The sequence below is a fragment of the Sus scrofa genome, chromosome 14, assembly GCF_054392235.1.
Source record: "Sus scrofa isolate SSC_HxYL_T2T_F1_AM1 chromosome 14, Sscrofa_HxYL_maternal_Yorkshire_Landrace_v2.0, whole genome shotgun sequence".
Classification (NCBI taxonomy): domain Eukaryota; kingdom Metazoa; phylum Chordata; class Mammalia; order Artiodactyla; family Suidae; genus Sus; species Sus scrofa.
This window is the reverse complement of record NC_139396.1, coordinates 126,355,736-126,383,269: the sequence shown is the minus strand read 5'-3', so window position 1 is coordinate 126,383,269 and position 27,534 is coordinate 126,355,736. Positions and strand designations below refer to the sequence as shown.

General features: G+C 37.3%; 1 protein-coding gene across 1 annotated transcript in view; it reads right to left on the bottom strand.

Moving 5' to 3' along the window:
* Positions 1 to 387: 387 nt before the first annotated feature.
* Positions 388 to 27,534, bottom strand: part of KIF11 (kinesin family member 11) — a 51,521-nt gene continuing 24,374 nt past the window's right edge. The window contains exons 11-22 of the mRNA XM_003133148.5: positions 25,989 to 26,076; positions 25,186 to 25,374; positions 23,860 to 24,067; positions 21,964 to 22,136; positions 20,443 to 20,568; positions 19,564 to 19,722; positions 17,229 to 17,335; positions 11,173 to 11,452; positions 7,556 to 7,778; positions 4,337 to 4,488; positions 3,529 to 3,645; positions 388 to 1,445 (exon numbers count right to left, since the gene is read on the bottom strand). Of these exons, the coding sequence (XP_003133196.1) occupies positions 1,305 to 1,445; positions 3,529 to 3,645; positions 4,337 to 4,488; positions 7,556 to 7,778; positions 11,173 to 11,452; positions 17,229 to 17,335; positions 19,564 to 19,722; positions 20,443 to 20,568; positions 21,964 to 22,136; positions 23,860 to 24,067; positions 25,186 to 25,374; positions 25,989 to 26,076 (1,963 nt within the window). The 3' untranslated portion in view covers positions 388 to 1,304. The remainder of the gene's footprint in view (positions 1,446 to 3,528; positions 3,646 to 4,336; positions 4,489 to 7,555; positions 7,779 to 11,172; positions 11,453 to 17,228; positions 17,336 to 19,563; positions 19,723 to 20,442; positions 20,569 to 21,963; positions 22,137 to 23,859; positions 24,068 to 25,185; positions 25,375 to 25,988; positions 26,077 to 27,534) is intronic.

Sequence of the window (27,534 nt, the reverse complement as noted above, 5' to 3'; positions counted from 1 at the left end):
ACCAAATTTATTAGTCATGGATTTACTGAGGATGTTTATTTTATATAATCCATAGCTTATGTTGACATCTGATTTCACAGAGAAATTATATGATTATACTTATTAAGATAATTAGTACTTCTGCAAGGCAAATTTAGTTCCTCAAAGTAGCACATTTTCTAATTCTCCAACAAAGTTTGGTTCTATTTAGCTATCAAAATCAAACTCTGAATTTATACACTTAATTTGATGTGGGCACAAAATTTATTCTTTGCATATTTTCCTTCTAAGTGCTCTGGTTCTTCATGCTGATACATACCAACTTCCAGAAATTTGGCTGCCAGATCAAAATTGTCAGGGCCCTTCTAAGGGTTAAGATTTCAACAGAGAAGAATATATATATATATATATATATATACACACATAGTTTATTATATACAAAGAACAAAAAGTTTCACCAGGTAAACAAAAGAATATAAATTATAATCATAGTTAATAGCTTCAAAAAGCCCTTAAACCACTGTGACCTTTTACACAAGATACAGGCCTCAAAATGGGGGTCACACAGCCACCGATCAGAGCCCTATGTAGTTCTCTGTAATAGCAATCGATATTCTGGAGAAGAATGAACTTCTGTGGGGGCTAATGTGTTAGGCTTTGTAAAAGAATGAAATGCTTTCACACCAAGAGGGAAGAAAATTAAAAATACTGAAGGAAGGAATACTTCTAGGGTTATGTGTATTGTTGACAGTGATTTTAGAGATAACCACAAAAAAAGTGTTAAAGGTTTCTAGTAAAATTCTGGCTATCTCATTATAATGGATACCATTCTGTAGCTCTGCAAATGGTTTGGTGACAAATAAAAGGGGAGAAAGTGAGCTGAGAAGGCAGAGTAACAAAGTCTAGGGAAGGAGGCAAGCAAATATAAACGTAATTCAAGCAGAGCAAGAAAAGAAAGGATATAGTCCTTCTCAAGAACAAGTGTTGGTGATATTTACCTATGTAGCATTCAAGCCTAAAGAAAAAGTGCAGCTTCTATATAGCTGCTATTTAGTAATACATAAGAAAAATATTTTTCATTTGTTATAAAAGAGCTATTTTATATCAAAAGCTAGAAATATGTATTTACTCAATGCAAAGATGAAACCCAACTTAACAGACAGTGAACTACAGGAATCATAGAAAAATGGGTCGCCATTAAATTCAACTAAACCTACAGTACTGCCTTGATACTTTCCACTCATTTTAAATCTATACAAAAGGCTCAAGTTCTGGAGTTACAGGTTTTATTTTTCATTTTCCTTAGAAAATACAATTACCAGTCCTTAAGTTATCCAAAAATTGTTCTGGGCTCGTAGGGGTAACCTGCTCTTCGTAACAGATTGCTCTGCAGCTTCTTCTGCTTTAGACCTCTCCAATGGATTAATGCCTCTGTTTTCTTTGTCTTTTCCGTGTGATTTTTTATGCTGTGAATTTAAGGAGAGTAATTAAGTCAATATAACACAACTTGTGATACACATTAACTATATTCTATTTTCAAGTTCTCTGGGTTAATGGCAAGAAATTAGTATAGAAAACTACAGAAAAGGCTCAGCACAAATTTGAGCCAACGATTTGTTTGGCAATAGAAATGAATGCCTCCTTCATTTTATCACCAGGTGGAGTAAAAGAAATATTAATTTTCTGTATGATTTTTCCAAAGGAATAATCACACATTTTACTGTAGGGCAATGGTTTTCAACAGGGAGCAATTTTGCCTTCCCCATCCCAGACGACATTTGGTAATGTCTGGAGGCGTTTTGGGTTGCTAAAACTGAGGGGTGCTACTGGCTTATAATGGGTAGAAGCAAGAGGTCCTGCTAAGTATCTTATTCTATACAAGACAGGTCACCACAACAAAGAATTATCCAGCTCAAAAGGTCAGTTGTGCTGCTGCTGAAAATACCACTCTAGGGGATTTGCTATTGTGCAAAACTGGCAATTCTATTTTAAGCAAAGAGTATGATATATAGGCTACCTCAAAACACTTGTTGTTTAAATTGTATTTTATTTAAAAAAAAACTTATATTTATCATTTAGGAATATTTAATTGGAATCCTTGTACTTGACCTTGGAGAGCTTTAAAGTGACTGATGACATTCATTGTAGACCCACTCCTAAATTATGAGACAAATCACAAACCAACTTTAGAGTTTTTAACCCAGAAAACTTCCCCATATCAGACTGCTATCAGAGAAAAAAGAATTTCTGGACTTCAGCTAAAGGTCTAAACTCCAATCTCAAGTCGTTTCTGGTACTATAGGACCTCCTTGCCATAGCTGACCCACTAAGCCTGGCCTTCAAAATGCCATAAGCTGTAATAATGAAACCATTTCCAAACAGGGATTAGGTAGTCACTGAGGTTCTCTTAACTTCCTCCCTTTTCTTTTTTTTTCTTTTTTGCCACCCCATGGTATATGGACCTCCCAGGTCAGGGATTGGATCTGAGCCACAGCCAAGAACTAAGCTGCAACAGTGGCAATGTGAGAACTTTAACCCACTGTGCCAGGCTGGGGATCGAATCTATGCTTCTAAGACACTGCCGATCCCCTTGCGCCACAGCAAACTCCACTTTCTCCCTTTTCTTACCTTTATGAGATAGAAGGGAGGGTTGAAAAATATAAAGAAATATATTCAGAGTTTTCTAATATTAAAGAATAAAGCAAAATGTGGGAAGACTTTGGGCATAAAACTGCCTTGATGCAGACAGAGAAGAATTTAATAAAATCTGAGCTAGAAGTTTTAACAGCTTAAATTAGAGATAGTGAATATTTAGATATTGGTGGCAAGACTGACAAGTCTATTAGACAGGTGCAAGCACGTACATATCAGAAGCAGCATTTCAACTATAAGTGTGGACATCAATGTCCTATGGAGGGATATCCTTGCTTCACAGACTCTGTCTAGGCTCATGTCTTCAAGTTAGAAGGAAGGATGTAGGCAATTTAGATTGCCATACTCTCCTACCAGCGGTGACAAGAGGGTAGGAGAGGTCACACAGTTTAAAGGCACAAGATCAAGGCAGGTGAAGCACTCAGGCCACATGGGGGAACAGTTATCAGGAGAAAAGCCTCAGGCAGCAGAAACCAGTCATTTAACCTGAGAGGCCTTTAGTCTCTCAAACTTTTAAACTTCCTGGCCTTCAAAGGCTGATTATGGGCAGGGGTAGGCTCCAAGACCTCCACGTCAAAACTGGAAGGAAGAAGGAAATGACTGCTTTCAGCATCCTTCTGAGTTGTAGGAAGCAGAAAAGGGATAAATGTAATAGTCAAAGAAACCAGCTGAGGATGGGATTAAGTCACATCTTGCCTTTATTTGTCCTACAGAAAACCCTTAATGAATTATCATATTTGTATAAATAATTTAAATCAAAAAAGTTAACAAGCCATTCCAAAGACATGACTAAGATATTTTTTTCTGTTCCACCCATCAAGAGTAATGCCTTTATCTTGAATACCAAATGACTGACTTAGATGTGGAAGGGTTATCTGATAGGATATAATCACGTACCTGGAAAAAGGGAACCCCACCACTAGATGAACAGTCCTCACTGGTATTGACAGATGGCTCTTGACTTAGAGGTTCTTCAGCAGTGTGCACCAGAACCGCCTTTTCTTCATCCAAGTCCTAAAACAAGAAGCTACGTGAGTGATTAAATCTCAGGGCTTAAAAAAATCTTTGCGAAAGTAAAGGCAGTTTTCTTTCTTGAAAATAACATGTCTATTACGTAAAATTAAACATCAACAAAATTAGTAGGAAGTCTACAAAATAATTAAAACAATTCTTATTACATTTGCAGATAGAGAAGTTCCTATAAAAAAAGGTAAAATGTCATAATCTCAGAAGTAAGAGATTACGCTTTATTTATTTTCTTCTTTGCTGCTTTCCAATTTCCCAACTTTTCTATAGTTATTATAGCTAATAGCACAAATTGTGGAGCCTGTATAGGTTCTAATTCTAGCTCTAATTCTACCTGGGACAGGGTCATTCTTAGTTTCCTCACCTGTAAAATGGGCATAGTCTAGCATTCACCTTATAGGGTTACTGAGAGAATTAACTGAGGAAATATATGTGTAAAGTGGTCAGAACAGTGTTAAGTACATCATTAGTACACTATAAACACTGTCTATTATAATTATCTATTAGTCTAATAAAAAAAGTGGCCCAATTAAAAGAAACTGGCTTAGCAGTCAGACAACTATCCTTAATAAGAAACAGGGTAGGACTGGAAGGTAAAGGGTAAAATTCTTCACATGAAGTCAATGATATCAAGAGTTTATGGGAGTTCTAAAACTAAGATGCTTAAAATAAATCTTACCTGACTGGTCACTTCTTTGTTGTTTTCTGAACAATTTAGCATCATTAACAGCTCAGGCTGTTTCTTTTCCAACTCATCAAGGAGCAGTTCACGTGGCTGGGTTCTTGCCAGTATTGATGGGTATAAATAATTTTTCCTTTGTGGTGTTGTACCTTTAGAGACACAATACAAGTGATAGAAATTGAAGTATAGGATATGAATAAGGTGTTTTATTCCCAATGGCTGAACCCTCAGCATATGGAAGTTCCCAGGCCAGGGACTGAATTTGAGCCTCAGCTGCGACCTATACCACAGCTGCAATAATGCCGGATCCTTTAACCCTCTGTACCAGGCCAGGGATCAAAGCTGTACCTCCACAGAGACCTGAACCACTGCATTCAGATTCTTAACCCACTGTGCCACAGCAGGACCCCCCCCTACTCTTATTTTAAATGCCAGAACTTATTCTTCCCAGTAAGTCTTTGCCTTCCAAAAACAGAACCATTGCAAAGAGGAGAATCAGTCTTATACCTGTCAGGCATATGTTGCTTACACTATTTCCTAAGTGAACAGATGACCTCAAATACACTTACATTTTTGAAATTCAATGCCAAAAAATGAAATTTTCTAACTCTGAGGATGTACAGAAGATGTAGTGTAGCCTCTAAAAGGATTCAGAATGTTCTGAAAAATGGCAGTATTATTGGAATTTGAGTACAATTTTTCCAACATGATCGGTTTGATAGAGAAAAACACTTCACTATAAATTTGGTGGTGATGGCCAACAAACACATGAAAAAATGCTCAACATCGCGGATTATAAGAGAAATGCAAATCAAAACTACCATGAGATACCACCTCACACCAGTCAGAATGGCCATCATTAATAAATCCACAAATAACAAGTGCTGGAGGGGCTGTGGAGAAAAGGGAACCCTCCTGCACTGCTGGTGGGAATGTCAACTGGTACAGCCACTATGGAGAACAGTTTGGAGATACCTTAGAAATCTATACATAGAACTTCCATATGACCCCGCAATCCCACTCTTGGGCATCTATCCGGACAAAGCTCTACTTAAAAGAGACACATGCACCCGCATGTTCATTGCAGCACTATTCACAATAGCCAGGACATGGAAACAACCCAAATGTCCGTCGACAGAGGATTGGATGCGGAAGATGTGGTATATATACACAATGGAATACTACTCAGCCATAAAAAAGGATGACATAATGCCATTTGCAGCAACATGGATGGAACTAGAGAATCTCATCCTGAGTGAAATGATCCAGAAAGACAAAGACAAATACCATATGATATCACTTATAACTGGAATCTAATATCCAGCACAAATGAACATCTCCTCAGAAAAGAAAATCATGGACTTGGAGATGAGACTTGTGGTTGCCTGATGGGAGGGGGAGGGAGTGGGAGGGATCGGGAGCTTGGGCTTATCAGACACAACCTAGAATAGATTTACAAGGAGATCCTGCTGAATAGCATTAAGAACTATGTCTAGATACTCATGTCGCAACAGAAGAAAGGGTGGGGGGAAAAACTGCAATGTATACATGTAAGGATAACCTGACCCTCTTGCTGTACAGTGGGAAAATAAAAAAAAAAAAAAAAAAAAAAAAAATTTGGTGGTAGCTAAATATTAACCAGTTACATTTCTTTATAATAACTCGAGCTTTCGTAACTTACAAAGCACTTGCCTTTTCACTTAACGTTTATATTCCTGATGTCACTGAAAAGTGGACAATAAATACCAGGACTCCTGAAGAAAAAATTAACTAACATTCTTTGGTGCCATCTGTTTTTACACTTGCTTTTAAGAAAACAAGCTTTAGGAGTTCCCGTCGTGGAGCAGTGGTTAACGAATCCGACTAGGAACCATGAGGTTGCGGGTTCGGTCCCTGCCCCTTGCTCAGTGGGTTAACGATCCGGCGTTGCCGTGAGCTGTGGTGTAGGTTGCAGACGCGGCTCGGATCCCGCATTGCTGTGGCTTTGGCGTAGGCCGGTGGCTACAGCTCCGATTCAACCCCTAGCCTGGGAACCTCCATATGCCGCGGGAGCGGCCCAAGAAATAGCAACAACAACAACAACAACAACAAAAGACAAAAAAAAAAAAAAAAAGAAAACAAGCTTTAAAGTATAATTTACATACCATGAAATTCACTCACTGATTTTTGGTAAATTTACAGGGCATGTAAGCCACACCACAATCCAATAAATAACTCAATTACTCATCTTGAATTAAATAGGATGAGTTTTTATACCTTCTTTAATGAAGGCTTCCCTGAATCATTATAGCCTATGCTGAGCTTTGCCGTTTCCCACCTCCCAAAATGGTAATTCCTAAATGCCAATCTAACAGTCCATGACAAAATTAGAGGTACATAGGAGAATGTGCAATGTGCTAAATTTTACATTAAACTAGATTTAATTACATTCCTCCATTATTTTTGCTATTAAAATGTCCTTTTATAAACAGTACTAGATAGATGGTTGGTTTTCTTTTTATTCGCTTGAAAAAATTGGTTTTTTTGGCCAGGCCCATGGCATGTAGAAGTTCTTGGGCCAGGGACTGAACTCTTGCCACAGCAGCAACCAGAGTCGCTGCAGTGACCACACCAAATACTTAACCCACTGCTCCACGAGAGAATTTCCTCTTTTTGTTTTTAAAATGTCCTCTCTTAACAAGGCCATTTCCCTGAATGTTTGTAAACTTTTCCTGAATTATGATGCCCAAGTTTCCAGGAATATATGTCACCTATATCAACTCATGCATGATTCAAGCTATTTTAGAGTTCAAAATTTTCCATATTTGAGTTGATTACAGTAAGATGATGAACTCCTATCAGGCAATAAAACATGTTCCTAGTTTTTCTGAACATGTGGTACTATATACAGTTGAATTCAACTTCAAAAGTTTTAACAATTCCAGGAGTTCCCATCACAGCTTAGTGGAAATGAATCTGATTAGTATTCATGAGGACAAAGGTTCAATCCCTGGCCTTGCTCAGGGGGTTAAGGATCTGGCATTGCCATGAGCTGTGGTGCAGGTTGCAGTTGCAGCTTGGATCTGGCGTTGCTGAGTGTTGGCCAGCAGCTATAGCTGTGATTCGACCCCTAGCTGGGGAACTTCCACATGCCATAAGTGCGGCCCTCAAAAGACAAAAAACAAAAAACAAAAAAAACCCAAAAGTTTTAACAATTCCATTTCCCTTTTAAAATACCTGTTGGGACATCCAGTTTCAGATCCTGTTGTAGAAAGCAATTAAGTTTAGTCGAACCAATTTTTATGATTTTATTAAGTTCTTGACTATGTGTCATTAATTCTTCTTCACCAATAGTTAACTTTCCAAGAAAAATGTTATGCTGGTTCTCATGAGCTGCATAACATCCACTTAATTTTTCAGTAATCTCTGAACTTGAAGCCTCACAATCTTGGTTTACAACCTGTAAATGATGCAAATCAGATTTTATTATTAAAATCAAATTTGCCAGTGCATTATGCAACATTTAACTTCTTACTTTGAAATTTTCCATAATAAAAGTTTTAAAAACGCATGTAAAAAAGTAGGTCTAATAGTGGAATAACCCCCTTATATAAACTATCCAGCTTGGACGTTTTTTAATACATGGGGTATAGATCAAAAAAGATTGGCCACTTATTCCTGATTTCCACCAAGATTATTTTGCAGCAAATCTTACATCATTTCATCCATTTATTTCAGCATATTTCTCTAAGAGCTAAGCATTTTTTAAGACCACTCTCGGAGTTCCTGTTGTAGCTCAGTGGGTTAAGAACCCAACTGTGAGGATGCAGGTTTGATCTCTGGCCTTGCTCAGTGGGTTAAGGATCCAGAGTTGCCCCAAGCTGTGGTGCAGGTCGCAGACTCGTCTCAGATTTGGTGCTGCTGTGGCTGTGGGGTAGGCCTGCAGCTGCAGCTCCAATTGGACCCCAAGCCTGGGAACTTCCATATGCTGCAGGTGTGGCCATTTTAAAAATGAACAAAAAAAAACACACCACTCTCACGTCTAAAAAACTTAACACTGATTTTTTTTATATTAAATGTCTAGTCAGTGTTTAAATTTACTGTCTCATGTTTTTCATACTTTTTTTGTTTGAACCAGAATTCATTAGACGTTGATATGTCTTAGGTAGCTGTAATTTATCATCCACGCTGAGATAATTCTCAGAGTAAAAAGGGTCATTAATAATAATTACCCAAGTGCAAAAGATATAAACAAGGACTATCCCAGGCAAACCAGGACTTAAGGCCCTCTAGTCTTAACTCTCTTTTGATACAGGTTATTCATCCTCATACTTTTCTCACTGAAAAAAATTTTCACTGAAAAAACAAGGTCTTTGCTCTACTGAATATCTCAAATTCTGGACTTGGTTACTATACTTCTAAACTGTATTTTTTTTTTAATTTTTTAAATTGTAACTGAATTACAAACTAAGCTGTGTTTTTTCTTTTTCTTTTTTTTTTTTTCAGCCATGCTTATGGCATGTGGAAATTCCTGGGCTTAGGGATTGAACCCACTATAATGACAACACTGGGTCCTTAAACTGCTGTGCCACAAGGGAACTCTGTAAGCTGTATTTTTCATATATTCATCTGTTCTCTGTATTTTCTACAAATTAGATCTAGGACTTCCTGTTGTGGCTCAGTGGTTAACAAATCCGACTAGGAACCATGAGGTTGTGGGTTCAATCCCTGGCCTCGCTCGGTGGGTTAAGGATCTGGCATAGGTTACAGTGTAGGTCGCAGACTTGGCTTGGATCCCGTGTTGCTATGGCTCTGGCTGTGGCTCTGGCGTAGGCTGGCAGCTACAGCTCTGATTAGACCCCTAGCCTGGGAACCTCCATGTGCCGCAGATGCGGCACTAGAAAAGATGAAAAGACCAAACAAAAAAAAAACCACAAGAAAAACAACAAATTAGTTAGATCTAAAGGCTTGATCTAAATCAGGTTTTAACTATTTTACAAGAAAATTTCATAGGTGGTACTGAAAGGAAATAATGCCTGGCTGTGTCTCTCATGTTAGGAGGAATTAGTGTGTTTGAGTGTAGTCACCCTATTAAAGATCCTGTCAGCTTTTGATCACATGGTGTAAGCAGTCATTAATGCCCACGGGGTTATTTCACTAGGGGTTGCAAAACAGTGATATTCTGTCATTTCTTCTACATTTTATTAGCTGGTATTCTTTGAAACACTAAACCAAGACAGAATTCTTTCAGGAAAGACGGATGCTCAATTGCTTCCTTTTATTTACCATTTCTTAGAATAATTTATTCCTTCCCTAGCATGAAGCAAAGGACGCATATAAAATTTTTATGAATTCATCATTTTCAATATGTTTGATATATTTTAATCTATTGTAGCAATTCTTTTTTTTTTTTTTTTGTCTTTTTGCCTTTTCTAAGGCCACTCCCACGGCATATGGGGGTTCCCAGGCTAGGGGTCTAATCGGTCTATGCCACAGCCACAGCAACGCAGGATCCGAGCTGCATCAGCAACCTACACCACAGCTCACAGCAACACCGGATCCATAACCCACTGAGCGAGGCCAGGGACTGAACCCACAACCTCATGGTTCCTAGTCAGATTTGTTAACCACTGAGCCACAACAGGAACTCCAGCAATTATTCTTTTTGATGCTCAAATTGTACCACCTTTAAATGGGATTGTCATCAGGTTGGCTCCTCAGTCTTTATGGCACAGTCCCACTAATCTTTAACAGCTTCCTTACTTTTCTGGTATGACAAGATCTCTAGGCTTATCCTGCACATTTCCTGATCCAAACCTGAAATCATCTATTTCTCCATTAGTCCTGGTTCCTTTTACTGAAAATAGCTTATATAGCTTAAAATACTTGTTATTTTACCTAATTCCTGAGAATATTAAAATCTCTTTATTGCACGGAAGAAAAACAAAGCCACAAAGACCTCATACAACTTTTAAGTTCAAGCAAACCTACAAACCTATCGGTTATCTTCTGAGCAACCAGAACAAAATCCTAAATACATAAAGTACTAACAGGTCTGAATGTACCTGGAGCAAAGTAAAAAGCATACATTCGCTCAGTGGGTTAAAGAGCTGGCATTGCCGTAAGCTGTGGTGTAGGTCGCAAATGCAGCTCAGATCCCACCTTGCTGTGGGCCGGCAGCTGTAGCTGTGATTTAACCCCTAGTCTAGGAACTTCCATATGCCATGAGTGTGGCCCTAAAAAGCAAAATTAATTAATTAATTAAAATAAAAAGCATATATAAGTAAAAGATGTTATACATCAAAAGACAGGGTGCCCTTAACTGAAGGAACTAACAAGTCAAAAAAGATAGATATGGAACAGATGAGACAAATGCTAAATAATTTTGAGATCTAAGAGACATATATGTGGAGTTCCCGTTGTGGCGCAGTGGTTAACGAATCTGACAAGGAACCATGAGGTTGTGGGTTCGATCCCTGGCCTTGCTCAGTGGGTTAAGGTTCTGGTGTTGCTGTGAGCTGTGGTGTAGGTTGCAGACACGGCTCGGATCCCACGTTGCTGTGGCTCTGGTGTAGGCCGGTGGCTACAGCTCCTATTAAACCCCTAGCCTGGGAACCTCCATATGCCGTAGGAGCGGCCCTAGAAAAGACAAAAAGACAAAAAAAAAAAAAAAAAAAAGAGAGACATATACGTGAAACAAGGCATGTATAAGCATACCAACTATTAAAAAAAATTTAAATCATTCATTATATTTTAAAATACCATGTTTTTTAAAACCAGTTCTTAGCCAAGAATATTTAATTTTCTGATTATCACTATTCTCCCCAAGTAGATTCAAGTTACAAAGTTATTACCTTCAATACATTCTGAAGTTCCTCTTCTCTTTTATTTAAGGAAGATACCCAATGCTCAGAAAAACAAAGTGTGTTTGTGTTCAGAGCCTCGCATCTCTGTTCAGTCTCTTGAGATATTATTTCAAGATTGCAACTGAGTTTATCACAGTGTTTCTCAGACTTTTCAACCAATTTTGTACCTTCTTGGTTAAAATGTCTGAGTTCCTCTGATAGGTCATCAAACTCAGCACAAAATTTTTCACTGTGAGAAGCTGTTTTGCTGATCATATCTTTAGATTTCCTACAGGAGAAAAGAATAATACTGTTAAAGATGGAAAAAACTAAGACTCAAAGGATACATAACTTGCCCAAGATCACACAGCTCAAAAATGGCATCTTCAAACCTAAGCAGATTGACATCACATCTGTTATTAAGTGACCCCTGAAAATATCTCTCCTTATAAAACCTTTTCTAGCCCTTTTCCAGATATGATGCTTTACTGTGTAACTCTTAGAATATTAACTATATGGTTATTAAAATGAACTCTGTCTACCTGTTTTACTCCTCCTACCAGATTATGTTACTTAAAAACATCTCCTACAGCCTCGAGTCTCTAGTTTAAGGCCTAAACTATCCACAATCAGTCAGTCATTCTGTACTTAAGCAGTTTTGCCCTGCCTATAATGCAAAATAAATTGTAAAATTATAAATATTATAAGACAAAAAGTCAACTATAAAGCTTTCTAATAATCAAAAGAAAATAACATTGGGATGTGACAAACTATACATATAGCACACTTAGTACAATGTAGCATAACCCTAATATAAAACTAATATCAAAATATACATTTAAAATTCACTGATGAAATTCCTGTTGTGGCTCAGCTGAAACAAATGTGACTAGAATCCATGAGGATGTGGGTTTGATCCCTGGGCTTGCTCAGTCGGTTAAGGATATGGCGTTGCTGTGAGCTGTGGTATAGGTCGCAGACGCAGCTTGGATCCCGTGTGGCTGTGGTGTAGGCCAGCGGCTATAGCTCTGAGTTGATCCTAGCCTGCGAACTTCCATATGCCTTGGGCAGGGTGGCCCTAAAGAAAGAACAACAATAACAGAATTCACTGATGGCTTCTTTTTCTCAGTAAGGTTCCTTATCACAGCATTCAAAGTCATCTCATGGGACCACAGAGTTAAACGTTGGGGAATAAAGGTTACCTGCTATTACCACTAGATGGTACACCACATGAGCAAATCAAGTGAGGAAGCAAATGGGCTGAAATCTGAAGTTCAACTTCAGATTAAGCAGAAATAATTGAAAAAGGAAAATAAATTTAAGTGGTAAGCTTGGAGGCTATCAGTACAAATTTATCCCCAGAAGGAGTCATAACCTAATAGGGAGATAAAATTTATTCCTAAGAGACTACAACCTATGACAATAAATGCCAAAGGCAGTGGGACTCAAACTTCAGTATACATAAACCTCGCCTAGATTCTTGGGCTTTACTCCCAGCTGTTCCTTTTACAGGGACCCAGGACCACACTTTGAGAAATACTAGTGTAGACAACAAGTGTCAGGAAGATAGAAAAATGACTTGCATAGGTCACCATTCCCTTCCCACTTCAGCCCTACTCTTTCAAAGCTATGGAAGTCAGAAATCCTTAAGTCCAGACACTAGGAATAAAAAGCAGGGAAATCCTTTCTAGATTCAGAATCTAGAAAGAAGAGTTCAGGCTGGAACATGACATAATGGATAGGACCAACAACAGGATTGAAAAAGAGATGATAAGAGTTATGTAGTAGAATAGGTGACAGCCACAATTCTAGAGCAGCATCATTCAATGGAAATGTAATATGAGCCACATATGTAATTTTAAAAACTCTAGAAGCTGTATTAAATAAGAAAATAGATAAAGTAATCAGTAACAATGTATCAGGTACATAGAGCATACATAGAAGTAAAATACATGAAAACGTATGAGAGATAGGAGGGAGGAATTGGGAATATATTGTTAAAGGTCCTCTCTTACACAGGAAACAGCAAATTATTTGAAGGTGGATTAAAATTACTTTAATATATATATTACTAGTCCTAGAAAAACCAGCTTTAAAAAGTAATTTTAAAAGTATAAATGATGGGGAGTTCCCACTGTAGTACAGTAGGTTAAGAATCCGACTTCAGTGGCTTAGGTTGCTGCAGAGGTGTGGGCTTGATCCCCAGCCCAGGGCAGTGGACTAAAAGATCCTATGTTGCCATAGCTGTGGCAAAGGTCACAGGTATGGCTTCGATTCAATCCCTGGCCCAGGAATTTCCATATGCTGCAGATACAGCCAAAAAAAAAAAAAAAAAAAAAAAAAAAAAAAAAAAAAAATCCAAAAACAAACAAACAAAAAGCAACTTGAAAACTAGGAAAGCTTTTTGATGTTTTACTTGCCCTGGCTCCATTCCCCTTCCCAACCCTGTGGTCTTGAAGACAGGCAGCAGTCCAGAGTGGGATCCCTGATCCTGAAGGAATAGAGATTTTAATCTCAAAAAGTTGTTTGCTGTAACCTATGTAGGCTAACCTAAAAGACTGAAGCAAGGCACTTAAATGCGGCCATTAAAAAAAAAGAAAAAGGAAAAGTATAAATGATGGAGTTTCCTGGTGGCTTAATGGTTGTCAGTGCTGTGGTGCCGATGCAAACAGTGGCCCCAGAACTTCTGCATGTCATGGGCGTGGCCAAATGAAAACAAAACAATATATATAGGGTTGAAAAAAATCTTCAACAAATAATGGACGAAAATTTCCATGTTTGAGAGTTCCCATTGTGGCTCAGTGGTAACAAACCTGACTTGTATCCATGAGGACATGGGTTCGATCCCAGGCCTCACTCAATGAATTAAAGATCCAGTGTTGCTGTGAGCTGTGATGTAGGTCGCAGACATGGATCTGATTTCACATTGCTGTGGCTTCAGTGTAGGCTGGCAGCTGTAGCTCTGATTTAATCCCTAGCCTGGGAGTTTCCATATGCCACGGGTGCAGCCCTAAAAAGACAAAAAAAAAAAAAAAAAAAAAAAAAAAAAAAAAAAAAATCCCAAGTTTGGTGAAAGGCATTAGTCTATAGATTCAAGAAGCTGAGCAAATCCAAATAGTGTTAACTCAAAGAAATACATAAAAAGACACAATATATCAGACTTCTAATGAGAAAGGAAAAATCTTGAAATCAAATACAGAGAAATTGCCTATAAGTGAACAATCATTTGACAGTAGATCTCTCATCTCATGGAGACCAAAAGGAAATGAAACAACATGTTCCAGGTGCCAAAAAAAACAAAAACAAAAAAAACCTGTCAACACTGAATTCTATAACCAGTGAAAATATTTTTCAGGAATGAAAAGAAAATCAAGATATTCTCAAGACAAAGGAAAACAGCATTTGTGGCCAGCATACCTACTTTTAGACTAAAAGAAGTTCTCCATGCAGGACATTTGGAACTTCAGGAAGGAACAATTTAATGGGCAAAAACAGGGATAAACATAAGAATATTCTCCTCATGAGTTTAGAATATCCATAGACAAAAAAATGAAACTTGACAAACCTGGAACCTTTTATAAAAAAATAAAAATAGATCATAGATTTAAATCTTATATAAAATTATAAAAGTTCTGAAAGAAAACAAGTCTGATCTGAATATATAAGATGTGAGACTGGCAAGCAATAGGCCTATAATGAAGCTATATTAAACACTAATGTAGTAATCAGGAGTTCCTGCTGTGGCATAGTGGGTTAAGGATCTAGTGTTGTCTCTGTAGTGGCTCAAGTCACCACTGAGGTGCAGGTTCGATCCCTGACCCAGCACAGTGGATTAAGTGATAAGGTGTTGCCACACTACAGCATAGGTCGCAGCTGTGGATCAGATTCAGTCCCTGGCTTGGGAACTTCCATATACTGTAAATATGGCTAACCAACACCCCCCCCCCCCAAAAAAAAAAACTAAAAAACACACCACATTAATATCGGAATTAGAAAACTTTTTCTTAAAAATCCAGATAGCAAATATTTTAGGCTTACAGGCCAAATACATATGTATATATAGTCTTTGTATAATTTTCACAGTGCAAAGACAGCCAAAGGCAACACATAAACAAATAGGCAGACCGAGTAAACAAATATGACTGGGTTCAATAAAATTATTTGCAGTAGCAGGCATCCAGTCTGACAACCATAGTTTGCCAGGCCCTGCTCAAATTATTAAGTACACATTTCATCATGGGTATGGGTTAGAAATTACTCAATGTGTATTCTAAGACTAAGCAAATCAGTAAATACATTATGGATGAGAGCCAGGTTTCTCACTGAAAAATATGAAAAAGATATTTAAGTGCATGTATATATACACATTCACACACATATTCTTCTAGCCTTAGAAGAAATGACACCCCAGTAGCAATGAGAACACCTAGGGCCCAAATCTTGTTTCTATTAATAAGAGCTGGGGCTGAGAAAGTATAAGATACCTGGAATACTTTGTTATATCAGAAAGTAAGAAAATGCTCAAAAGGGACAGATCTTATCAAAAGGACACAAGAGACAACTTGAAGAGGTTCTCAACAGTCAAAACTGGGATTAATTGGAGCATCAAAATATATAACAGTGGATTATTTAATCCAGAGGATAAAAGAATCCATGAGTACTTGCTAACATAAAGAAATGAAAAGTAGAAATGAAAAATGAAAATGGAAAGGAAAAGTGAAACTCTTCCTCTCAGTAGAATATCAACTAACAAACATAGACGGAATGATGGAATTAGAAAGAAGAACATTTGGAGTTCCCATTGTTGTATAGTGTATTGAGAATCCAACCACAGTGGCTCAGGTAGCTGTGGATGCCTGGGTTCGAAAGCTGGCCCTAGGCAGCGGGTTAAAGGATCTGGTGTTGATGTGGCCGCAGCATAGGTCGTAGCTGCAGCTCAGATTCAATCCCTAGACTGGGAACTTTCATATGCCATAGGTGTGGCCATAAAAAAAAAAAAAAAAATTTGACAACCACTATTGTAATTGCTTCAGAGATAACATATCAACAGATTCTAAGAGCAATAGGATATTTACATAGTTTCAAAGTATTTCCCCATAAATTCTTTATTGACTGCAAAGGAAAAGATTAATTTTATAGTGGAGAAATCTGGAGGACATCACCATAACCAAATTATCAAGATTGCACCTCTTGATATCTGAGATGCACTAAGAACACATCACTTTTAAGGTATTCTTGACAACAGCAACTAATCATGAAGACCAACACCAACTGAGAGACACTGTATTAAATAAATACTCTATGCTCTTGGAAAAAGAAAAGGCCATGATAGACAAAGACTAAGGAACTCTCCAGATTAAAGGATACTCAAGAGACCTGACAATTAAATGCAATTTGTGATCCTCTGTTAAATCTTGGACAAGAAAAATCTTTTCCTTTTCCTAATAAAGAACATTAGTGAGCTAACTGTATGATAGATAGTAGTTCTCAATATTAATTTTCTAATTTAAAGTAATTATTGTATGGAGTTCTCATTGTGGCTCAGCAGATTAAGGACCTGACATTGTCTCTGTGAGGATGTGGGTTTGATCCCTAGCCTTACTCAGTGGGTTAAGGATCTGAAATTGCTGCAATCTGTGGCATAGATCATAGATGTGGCTCAGATCTGGTGTTGCTGTGGCTGGGGCCCAGTCCTCAGCTGGAGTTCCAATTCAACCCCTAGCCTGGGAACTTCTAGATGCCATAGGTGCAGCCATAAAACAAAAACAAAAATCAAAACACAACAAAAAAATTGCTATATAAGACAGTATCCTATATTTTTAGGAATTACACACTGAAGTATTTGGGGGAAAGTAGGGATTATAAAGACTGCAACATAGAAAAGATCTATAGGCAACATTATGTAATATATATAATATCAGAAAGAGGGACACAACATTAGAACAATAAACCAAATAAAATGTTACCTGAGAAAGTGGGTTGATAGTATTTGTGATATTTGAAGGTTTTTATTAGGAAATAATTTCAGACAGAGAAAAGTTAAAGAGAATTTAAAAACAGCTTACTGCTCTGTATTTTCTTGAACACGGGTAAGTGGTTTCCGGATGTTTTCACACTTTTCCTCCAAAGCACAGAATCTTTCCTCCCAAAGACTGATTAACTGGCAAAGTTCCTGTAAGAAAAGCATGAGGAGGAAAGAGATTGAAGTTATAACACAAACTTTATTTCTATACTGATATATTTTCCCATAGGTGAGAATTATACAAATTCCTGACAAGAGATCTTTACCTCCTTCCCATAGAGGAAAATAGTGGAAGTGATATTAAAAGGATGTTATAAGCATTTTTTTTTCTCTTGAGTGTACAAATTTTTCTTATATTAAAAGTATAGTTGAGAGAATTCCCATTGTGGCTCAGTGGTAACGAACCCAACTAGTATTCATGAACATGCAAGTTCAATCCCTGGCCTCACTTAGTGGGTTAAGGATCCAGCATTGCCGTGAGCTGTGGTGTAGGTCATACCACGGCTCAGATCTGGCCTTGCTGTGGCTGAGTCGTTGGCTGGCAGCTACAGCTCTGACTCAACCCCTAGCCTGGGAACTTCCATATGCTGCTGGTGCAACCTGAAAAAAAAAAAAAAAGACCAAAAAAGATGTAAATAGAGTTTTACCTTCTCTCATACTTGGCATCTTTAAAAGTAAACACTCAGAGGCACATAACATGCTAGGGACTTAGATTATAATATGAAGAAGCTACGCTAAAAACCAAGGAAGAGCTAAAAATGCACCCAACATTCACATTCACTGTTCAGTCCATTAGTTGGCCAACATCTCCGAATAACACATCAGCAAACAATACATATTTAACACTCTGATTTTGAATAAAATGTGTCAGTATTTCTAATCTCAAAGTAGAAGGAAACGCAGGAATTCTCAGCTTTGTCTACATATAAACAGGTGACTAGAATTTTATGTAATTTGTTTGTGACTGCTAATCTCAAGTTTTAGGAAATCTAAGAGATAGGTCAGTGAGTAAACTTGCTGACTTTAAGCCAGGGAAGTCAAACCATTCATACTAAAGTACTTTGCACATCATAGATGTTTTGCTTGTTTTTAAATAGTTGTTTACCAATTATCAACATTTCAACACAGCTAATTAATAAAAAGCTGATCTACCTTAGAATGATGTATCTAAAAAGCGCTTCAAGATAAACACCCCAGAGTTCCCACTGTGGCGCATGGGAAATGAATCAGACTAGTATCCCTGAGGATTCGAGTTCAATCCCTGGCCTCAATCAGTGAGTGGGGGATCCGGCATTGCCGTGAGCTCTGGTGTAGGTCACAGCCATGGCTTGGATCCCGAGTTGCTGTGGCTGTGGTGTTGGTTGGCAGCTGTGGCTCCAATTCGACCCCTAACCTGAGAAATTCCATGTGCCAAGGGTGTGGCCCTAAAAAGCAAACATAAAAAAAAAAAAATTAAAAAAGAACTTTAGACATTCATTACTAAGGTCTTAAGAATACCAGAAATTATTTTCCATATATCTAATATAGATTATGATTTTCCTGGTTTGGGTTTGGTTTTGGTTTAAAGTCTCATATGTTGAGAAATATATGAGCTCTTAGCATCCTGTGCCTGACATGAAGAAAGTCATGAATTACATTTATCAATTAAGAGTTGTATTAATTTACTACAATTTAAATGCCTGATATTGATGAGACAAAAACTGTAAAAGAAGGAGGGCATAGTTTAGCAAGGAGAATAACCAACCATGTTACCCCCAAAAAAAAAACCACACAAAAACAAAAAAACAATTTATCAAGTTACAATATAGATACATGTTCATTTAAAATGTTATGACCATTTTCTTCTAATTGTACTCCCAATGGTCTATTTCTACAGTCTTATCTTTCTTCCTGATGTGAGAATGGGACTGTCTTGTCTTACTGTGCTTTAGCAAAAAGTTCTCATAGAGCAAGTCATTAAATATTAACAGAGAAAAGTACTCGGGAGTTCCCTTCATGGCTCAGCAGAAATGAATCTGACTAGCATCCATAAGGATGCAGGTTCAATCCCTGGCCTCATTCAGTGGGTTAAGGATCTGATGTTGCCATGAGCTGCGGTATAGGTCGAAAACACGTCTCAGATCTGGCATTGCTGTGGCGTAAGCCAGCAGCTACAGCTCCCATTTGACCCCGAGCCTGGGAAACTCCATATGCCACCGGTGCGGCCCTAAAAAGACGAAAAAAGAAAAGTACTCAATTATTTCACATCAATTACTGTTATAAGCACAAATGGCTACAGGTTTCTCAGTGTGTTATATAGCATTCCATTTGTAACAGGGATTACCAAGTTAAAGAGCATAAAACTTTTTTACACTCTCCAAAACACTTGAGTAACTTACCTGTGAATGGATTTTCTGTATTGTCTTCAGGTCTTCAGTTAAGTTTTCACACAGCTTCTGTGATTCAGCCAAGGAAGAAATTGTATTTTCTTGCAGTTCATGTAGATTGTTACACAGTGTACTGAGAAAACCATCCATTTCCTTTTTCTGATCTTCTATCTTTGAAGAAAAAAAATTAATTTCTTTCTTAAAGAAATGTTTTATTTTTATTTTTTTGAATACATACAAAATAGAAAAGGTACAAAACAGTATGCAGAGAAAGTCTTTTTCCCCTGCAGCCCCCAGAACCTCATTCTCATTCCCACCTCTGAGAGATGATTGCTACCATTATCTTTTTATGGCCATACCTATGGTATATCGAAGTTCCTGGGGCCAGGGACTGAGTCCCAGCCATAGCTGTAACCTACGCTGTATCTGCAGCAACACGGGATCCCTAGTCCACTGAGCCAGGTGGGGGATCAAACTCATTCTCTGCAGCGACCTTAACCACTGCAGTTGGATTCTTAACCCACTTGGCCACAGCAGGAACTCCTGATTGCTACCAGTTTTAAACACTTCGAGACATTTTATTACCCATATTTAGGGATTTATGCATACATAAATGGGTATACATTCACATGTATATCTTCCTCACCCACTATATAATAGCCTGCTAGGTATGGTACAATGTAAATATTTATCTTGAAGATCATTCCCTCTCACTTTTCTTAACCATGATTCTGCTGAGCACATCAAAGGCAGAGAGCATTCCTATTTCCTTCCTCCTCCCCATTCCTTCTCACAACCCAGGAGCTTTGCATGTAGACATATCTCTAGATGTGGCCACAGACAGTATTTCTTTTGCAAACAACAATCTGAGGTAATAAGAATATTAGTTACCTTATTAGACACTGTTAATGAAGTCCTGAAAATATGCTTTAGTTGACTATTGACTTCCAGTATCGACACCACGGTGGGGGATAAAACTGTTTCCAGTGAACTGAGAAGGTCAGTCTTAAGTACATTCTGGTTTTAAAAATAAACGAACAACTCTTTAAAAAGATTTTCACTTCCATAAATCTGGTTGATTAAATAATAATATCTTAAATACTCTGTTAACTAAACATGTGCATATTAAAATCCTAAGCGTCCATTCTCTATTCTTTATAGTCTACAAAGCCTATTTATTACTAGAGTTTATAATCATAAATCACTTACTTCTGCATAAAGTAATTAAGAAAATGGTCATTTGTGTACAATAGATTTTTAACAGTCTAACACAACAGAAGTCTGATACAAAGAAATCAGAAGAATTCAGAAGGGGGGGAAAAGACAGTCTTTTGATAAGATTTCAGGATTGCAAAGAAAGAAAGGAAAAAAAAAACACCCAAAACTATATTTTAATGAAACAAATCTCAAGCAAGTTTACTAAGTCAAAAAGGCTGAGACCAAATAGCCTTCAAAAGTGGGCTTTGGCTGGAGGCATTTGAATTTGAAGACCTGGCAACTTATATTCCACTTTATTAGAAGAACTTATCAAGGTTCTTGTTCTTATCAAAGTATATAAACAAGGTGAGAATGTATTGTAGATTGAGGATTTTTATTAAAAAAAAAAAGATGAGGAACTATAACAGAAATAATTAGTAAATACTTAAAAAGCTACTGGTATTCTTTTGAAAAGAGAACTATTATATCACTCATTCTGTAGGAGCAGCAAACATCTCTTTGCACTCAAGCAATGCTTATAAATTGGTAGAAGACATTAACAGTTACAGACTACCATTTAGTGAATGAAGCAACTTCCAAAAAGTTAGTAACAACAGAGTATCTTTTAACTGTGTCAAATTTGGGTGATTGAAGAAATCTACCAAATAATGTCATTTAGTCATATAAGTACTAAATTTTTGGCAGTGTCAGCTAACATTTGTAGTATGTACTTGAAAAACGCTCAGCAGATATTGTTAAACTCAAAAACGGAGGCAGAGAGCCCATACAAAGAAAAAAAAAATTAACTACCTAATATCCCCTTCTGGTTGGGTCAGTGTAATATCAGCATGACTCTTTCTGGACCCTTAAGGAAAGAATGACTGACCACATTCTGAGCCAATTAACAAGTCATGAGTGAGGTGAATTCACATGGAGCTGCACCTACCCTTTCTATTAAAAGGCTTACTAACTCCTACTCTTAATGTTACCAGATATAAGTGAAAAAAAGTTTCAAAGGTTAGTTACATGAGTTTGGAAATTAATCTTTCCAGGAGAAAAAAACAGTGAAAAGATTTGGCTTTAAAAATATAAAGCTACTCTCTTAAAGTGATATGTTAATCACTGTGTCTAGGAAAGCTTAAGATGAAAGAATAGCAGTTAGCATTGTTTTTGAAGACTTAAATGAAACCCTTCAAAAATAAGAGATTTACTAACAATCAGTTTCTGAAGTTCAGTTTTACTTTCTGCTGCTAATGACTGTTCTTTTAATATCATGTTAGAAATCTGAGAAACAAGTGTAGACACATTTTCTGGAATAGATGTGAGGGATCCAAGTGCTGTTGCAGTAATAGTGTCTAATGCAGAGACACTGGAAGACAGCAGATTTCCTATACCAAAAAGAAAAAAGAAAAAAAGATGTAAACTTGGACATAAACATATTTAAATACAAATACAACCTTTAAAGAGATTGGCAAAATTATATCCTTGTGGAAATTTGTAATAATAAGCTGAAAATAACTGGCTCACCACATAAGCATGGAATCATTTTAAATATAAATTAAATACCTTCTACACAGTATCTGGTAAGCACTTGTATCTGTAAGTGTATCAGACCCCAAACTGTAACTCAGTGTAAACCAAGAGTCAGAATATTCTAAAATTAATCTATAACTACAGTATTACTCTAGATAAGAGATTAAAAAAGAGAAATAAGAAATCAATAAAAATTTTTAGTGATTGGCTTAGAGTGATTAGACTTTAGGTGGTTTTTAAGTTTTGACATTTCTGTACCTTCCAACTTTTCTACAGTGAAGAAAATACTTTAATAATAAACAAGTAAGAGTTCCCATCATGGCTCAGTGGAAACGAATCCGAGTAGGATCCATAAGGTTGTGGGTTTGATCCCTAGCCTCACTCAGTGGGTTAAGGATCTGACATTGCCGAGAGCTGTGGTGTAGGTTGCAGACATGGCTCAGATCCCATGTTGCTGTGGCTGTGGTGCAGGCTGGCAGCTGTAGCTCCGATTCGACCCATAGCTTAGGAACCTCCATATGCCATGGGTGTAGCCCTAAAAAGCAAAAATAAATAAATAAATAAATGAAAAATAATAAACAAGTACTTAAGGGTATTTTCCTAAATGAAGATAACAACAATGGTTATGGTTAAAAATAACATCCAGGAGTTCCTGTCGTGGCGCAGTGGTTAACGAATCCGACTAGGAACCATGAGGTTGCGGGTTCGGTCCCTGCCCTTGCTCAGTGGGTTAACGATCTGGCGTTGCCGTGAGCTGTGGTGTAGGTTGCAGACGCGGATCGGATCCCGCGTTGCTGTGGCTCTGGCGTAGGCCGGTGGCTACAGCTCCGACTGGACCCCTAGCCTGGGAACCTCCATATGCCACAGGAGCAGCCCAAGAAACAGCTAAAAAAAAAAAAGAATAAATAAATAAATAAATAAATAAATAAATAAAATAACATCCACATATTCTGACAACATAACATTCGAGAGACTGATTCTCAAAAGAAAAAAAAAAGTTAGAGAATGTTTATGCACAGAAAATTTTAATAAGGAAACCCGAGATATATAAGAGTAATATCCATGGAGAATGATACAAAGTCAGGGATAAGGGAGACTTTTTTACTTCTGAAGTTTACATATTTAGCTATTATTTAATAAATATAACTTAGACTTGCTTTTTTTTGGTCTTTTTGCCATTTCTTGGGCTGCTCCCACGGCACATGGAGGTTCCCAGGCTATGGGTCAAATTGGAACTGCAGCCGCCGGCCCACACAACCACAGCAACACCAGATCCGAGCCACGTCTGTGACTTACACCACAGCTCACAGCAATGCCTGATCGTTAACCCACTGAGCAAGGCCATGGGTCAAACCCGCAACCTCATGGTTCCTAGTTGGATTCGTCAACCACTGAGCCACGACAGGAACTCCTAGACTTGCTTTAATTCAACAGCATTAATCCCTAGTCCGAACAGACACTGTGTGCACTGAAGGGGACTAGTGACACTGTCACCTCAGTTTTTATGATATTTAATTATCATTTTGAAATTAGTCTCACACTAAACAAAAGATTAGAATTAGAAATGCTTGAACTTACCAAACAAGGTCTTGTGAACTTCTAGCATGTGCTTTTGTTTTGAACTGCCATCCTTAATTAATTCTTCCATACTATTAAACAGACTATTCAGGTTTTTGCCAAAAATATCCTGAGCTTCTGCATTGTGCTGATCAACTGCCTTCTTACGATCCAGTTTAGAATGAAGACCAGATACAGCTTTTGTAGTTTCTTCAACTGTGTTGAGCAACTATATATGATTTTTAAAAATAAGTGTTGATAAGATGGATGTGACAAAAGCAGTCTAATGACTTCTTCTATGCCTCATAAGGACTTCTTCTTATAAGAACTATTAAACTTTATATAGTGTATCAGAATAAAATTTTAAATTCATGCTAATTTATCTAGGAATGTTTATTTCTTATTCCCCTCCCTTAGCCACCTAGACAATGAAAACTGATCTTGCCAATCTTTCTACAGTAATTATCTTCCCTCACAAATTTTTATTATGTTATTAATTCCTGAAGAGTACACCTAATAAAAAATTAAGTACTTTCAACATCTTCCATCATTAGAAGATACTAAATTTTTGATGACTGATTAGTTTCAACTCTGACCCAAAGCATTACATCATTATTCTAAACATCCATAACATATAGTTAAGGCATGTTCTATTTTCAAAACTCTAGGAATAGTTTTTTCTTTTTTTTTCTTTTTTTTTTTTTTTGTCTTTTTCATTTATAGGGCTGCACCCAAGGCATATGGAGGTTCCCAGGATAGGGGTCTAATCGGAGCTGTAGCTGCCGGCCTACACCACAGCTCACGGCAACGCCAGATCCTTAGCCCACTAAGTGAGGCCAGGGATCAAACCCACAACCTCATGGTTCCTAGTTGGATTTGTTTCCGCTGGGCCACAATGGAAACTCCAGTTTTTTCTTAAATTGGCTTCTCCAGTGAGGAAAATTTAGATGAAATAGTAAAATAATGTTTTCCAAACAGACAAAAATATCATTTGGGGTGAATAAAGAGAATACCACAATTAATGCTTAACCTAAGAAAATTTCTTTTACCCATTCTTTTTTTTTTTTTTTTTTTTTGTTCTTTTAGGGCTGCATCCACAGCATCTGAAAGTTCCCAGGGAACCTTAGCTGCCAGCCTGCATCACAGCCACAACAACATGGGATCCAGCCATTCCTGGGACCTAACAACGCAGCTCAAGGTAACGCCAGATCCTTAACCCACTGAGCAAGGCCAGGGATAGAACCTACATCCTCACAGATACTGGTCGGGTTTGTTACTGCTGAGCCACAACAGGATCTCCCTCTTTAATTTCTTTAATGAGAGTACAAATTAAAACAAAGAACAAACCCTGCTGGCAGTATCATGAAGTTTCTCCTCAGTACTTTCCAAAGCTGATGTGATATATTCTTCTTTAACAAGCTGTAATTTAGTTTCTTGCAGGTGTTTTTGAGTGGCTTCAAGTTCCTGTGTCTTATTTTGCAGATCAGATTTGCATTGGTCAAGTTCATTTTTATTATCCATAAACAATTCTGTAACCTAAACAAAATACATTAAACACTTTTTTTGAGAATTAAAAAATGCTGAACTTGTTGAGATACCTGGCTAGTTCATAATATAGTATTAGAAGAACCAAACAAATTATTTCCATGTAAAAGCTGTAACAAGTTACCAGGTAGGTTAGAATATTTTACATGGCATCTGGTTTCTTGCTGTAATTTCATTAAAAACTAGACCTGTTGTTATTACAGGTCTAGTGGTGTTAATTCTTCAGATTTCTTCCAACACTGCCAGTGTGAGGATGGCAATGAAAGATCTCTCCACCTTGTTATTTAACATCTGTTTTCTCCAAACATCTACATCCTCTCATCTAATAAATATTAATGTAAATGTCTCGGCATTCACTATTTAGCTTTGCTATTAAATCATACAATGCAGTTAATTTATTATAAAGTTGCATTAATATGTGTCAAAATAGAAAGCTTCCTCATTACCACTGATGATAGCTAAAAAAAAAAAAAGATACAACTTTTAGTTTAAAGGTCAGCAAAAAAAAAAAAAATTCTTAAAAAATATCAGGTCCCACACATTCTGATACTGTGTTTTAATATTTGCTTTTTTACATGACATTCATTACTGTCTGGAATGCTTACCCTATTTAGCTCCTCCTCAATGGCAGCAATTTTTTCAACCAATTCTACAATTTGTTCTTCTTGAACAGTTAGTTTTCCACTCATGGCTCTAAAACAAATTTTAATAGGGGTTTAACAGTTAATATTTTTTCCTAATCCCCATAAAATGTATCGTAACATAATTGAGGCAGTACACATCATACCTACTATTTACCATTACCATGATGATACCTACATGTCAATACCAATAAAGTGCAAAAATTAAATGTATTCTTTATCCTTGGTTTTTAAATGGACTGTTGTATTTGCTTTCTCCATTTTGAAACCGAGAATCCCTACCTATAAGGGGAAAAATATTTGTGTATAAAAAATTTGAGAAGGCACAATGCTGATGGAGGATTATAACCCACATAAAGTAGAAGTGGGGGATACAACTAGGTGTCAGTAATCAGGAATATGAAGTATAAACAAGACACACAGAATCCAGGACAGGCTTGTGAAATGGAGGCATCAGATGTCACAGGAGGAAGGGTGAGATAAGGAACTGAAACATGGAAATGTTTGCAATTGCACCTCCTCCAGGCAAACCTACCCCAATATGTAGCCCAACATACATATGATTATCATATCACACAAATCCTCATGAAATGAAAGTATTCTCTAGAGCACAATTCCTCAGCCTGAGCACTGACACTTTGGACCAGGTAATTCCAGTCTGCTTTAATTTCTTGAGCATTACCGAGTTTCAGAAGTGACTACTGTCTTCTGCATTCTTCTAGTTCCTTCATAACTACTAACAATTTTCTGTTTCACACTGTGCTTAAATGACAAAGATCCTTTTAAAAATGTAAATTTCTTAGAGTTCCCGTTGTGGCTTAGTGGTAATGAACCCAACTAGTATCCATGAGGATGCGGGTTTGATCCCTGGCCCCGCTCAATGGGTTAAGGATGCAATGTTGCTGAGAGCTGTGGTGCAGGTTGCAGATGAGGCTCAGGTCCCATGTTGCTGTGGCTGTGGTGTAGGCCAGCAGCTGCAGCTCCCATTCAACCCCTAGCTACCTGGCACCATGCAAAGTTATTACTATATTATTGACTGTATTCCCTATGCTGTACATTACATCCCTGAGACTTACTTATATAACTGGAAGTTTGTACCCCTTCACCTATTTTGGCCATTTTCCTATGACCTTCCTCTGGGAACCACCGATTTGTTCTCTGTATCTATAAATCTGTTTCTGTTTTGTTATGTTTGTTTATTTGCTTGTTGTTGTTTTAGATTCCACATAATAAGTGAAATAATACAATATTTTTTTCTCTGACTCATTTCACTAACTTAATACCCTCTAGGTCCATCCGTGTTGTCACAAATGGCAAGATTTCATTCTTTTTTATGGCTGTGTAGTATTTCATTATTTATATATCACATCTCCTTTATCCATTCATCTGTCAGCAGACACTTAGGTTGGTTCCATAACTTGGCTATTATAAATAGTGCTGCAATGAAATATGGGAGCATATATCTTTTCAAATTAGAGTTATGTTGTGCTTTGCATGTATTGCTTTTACA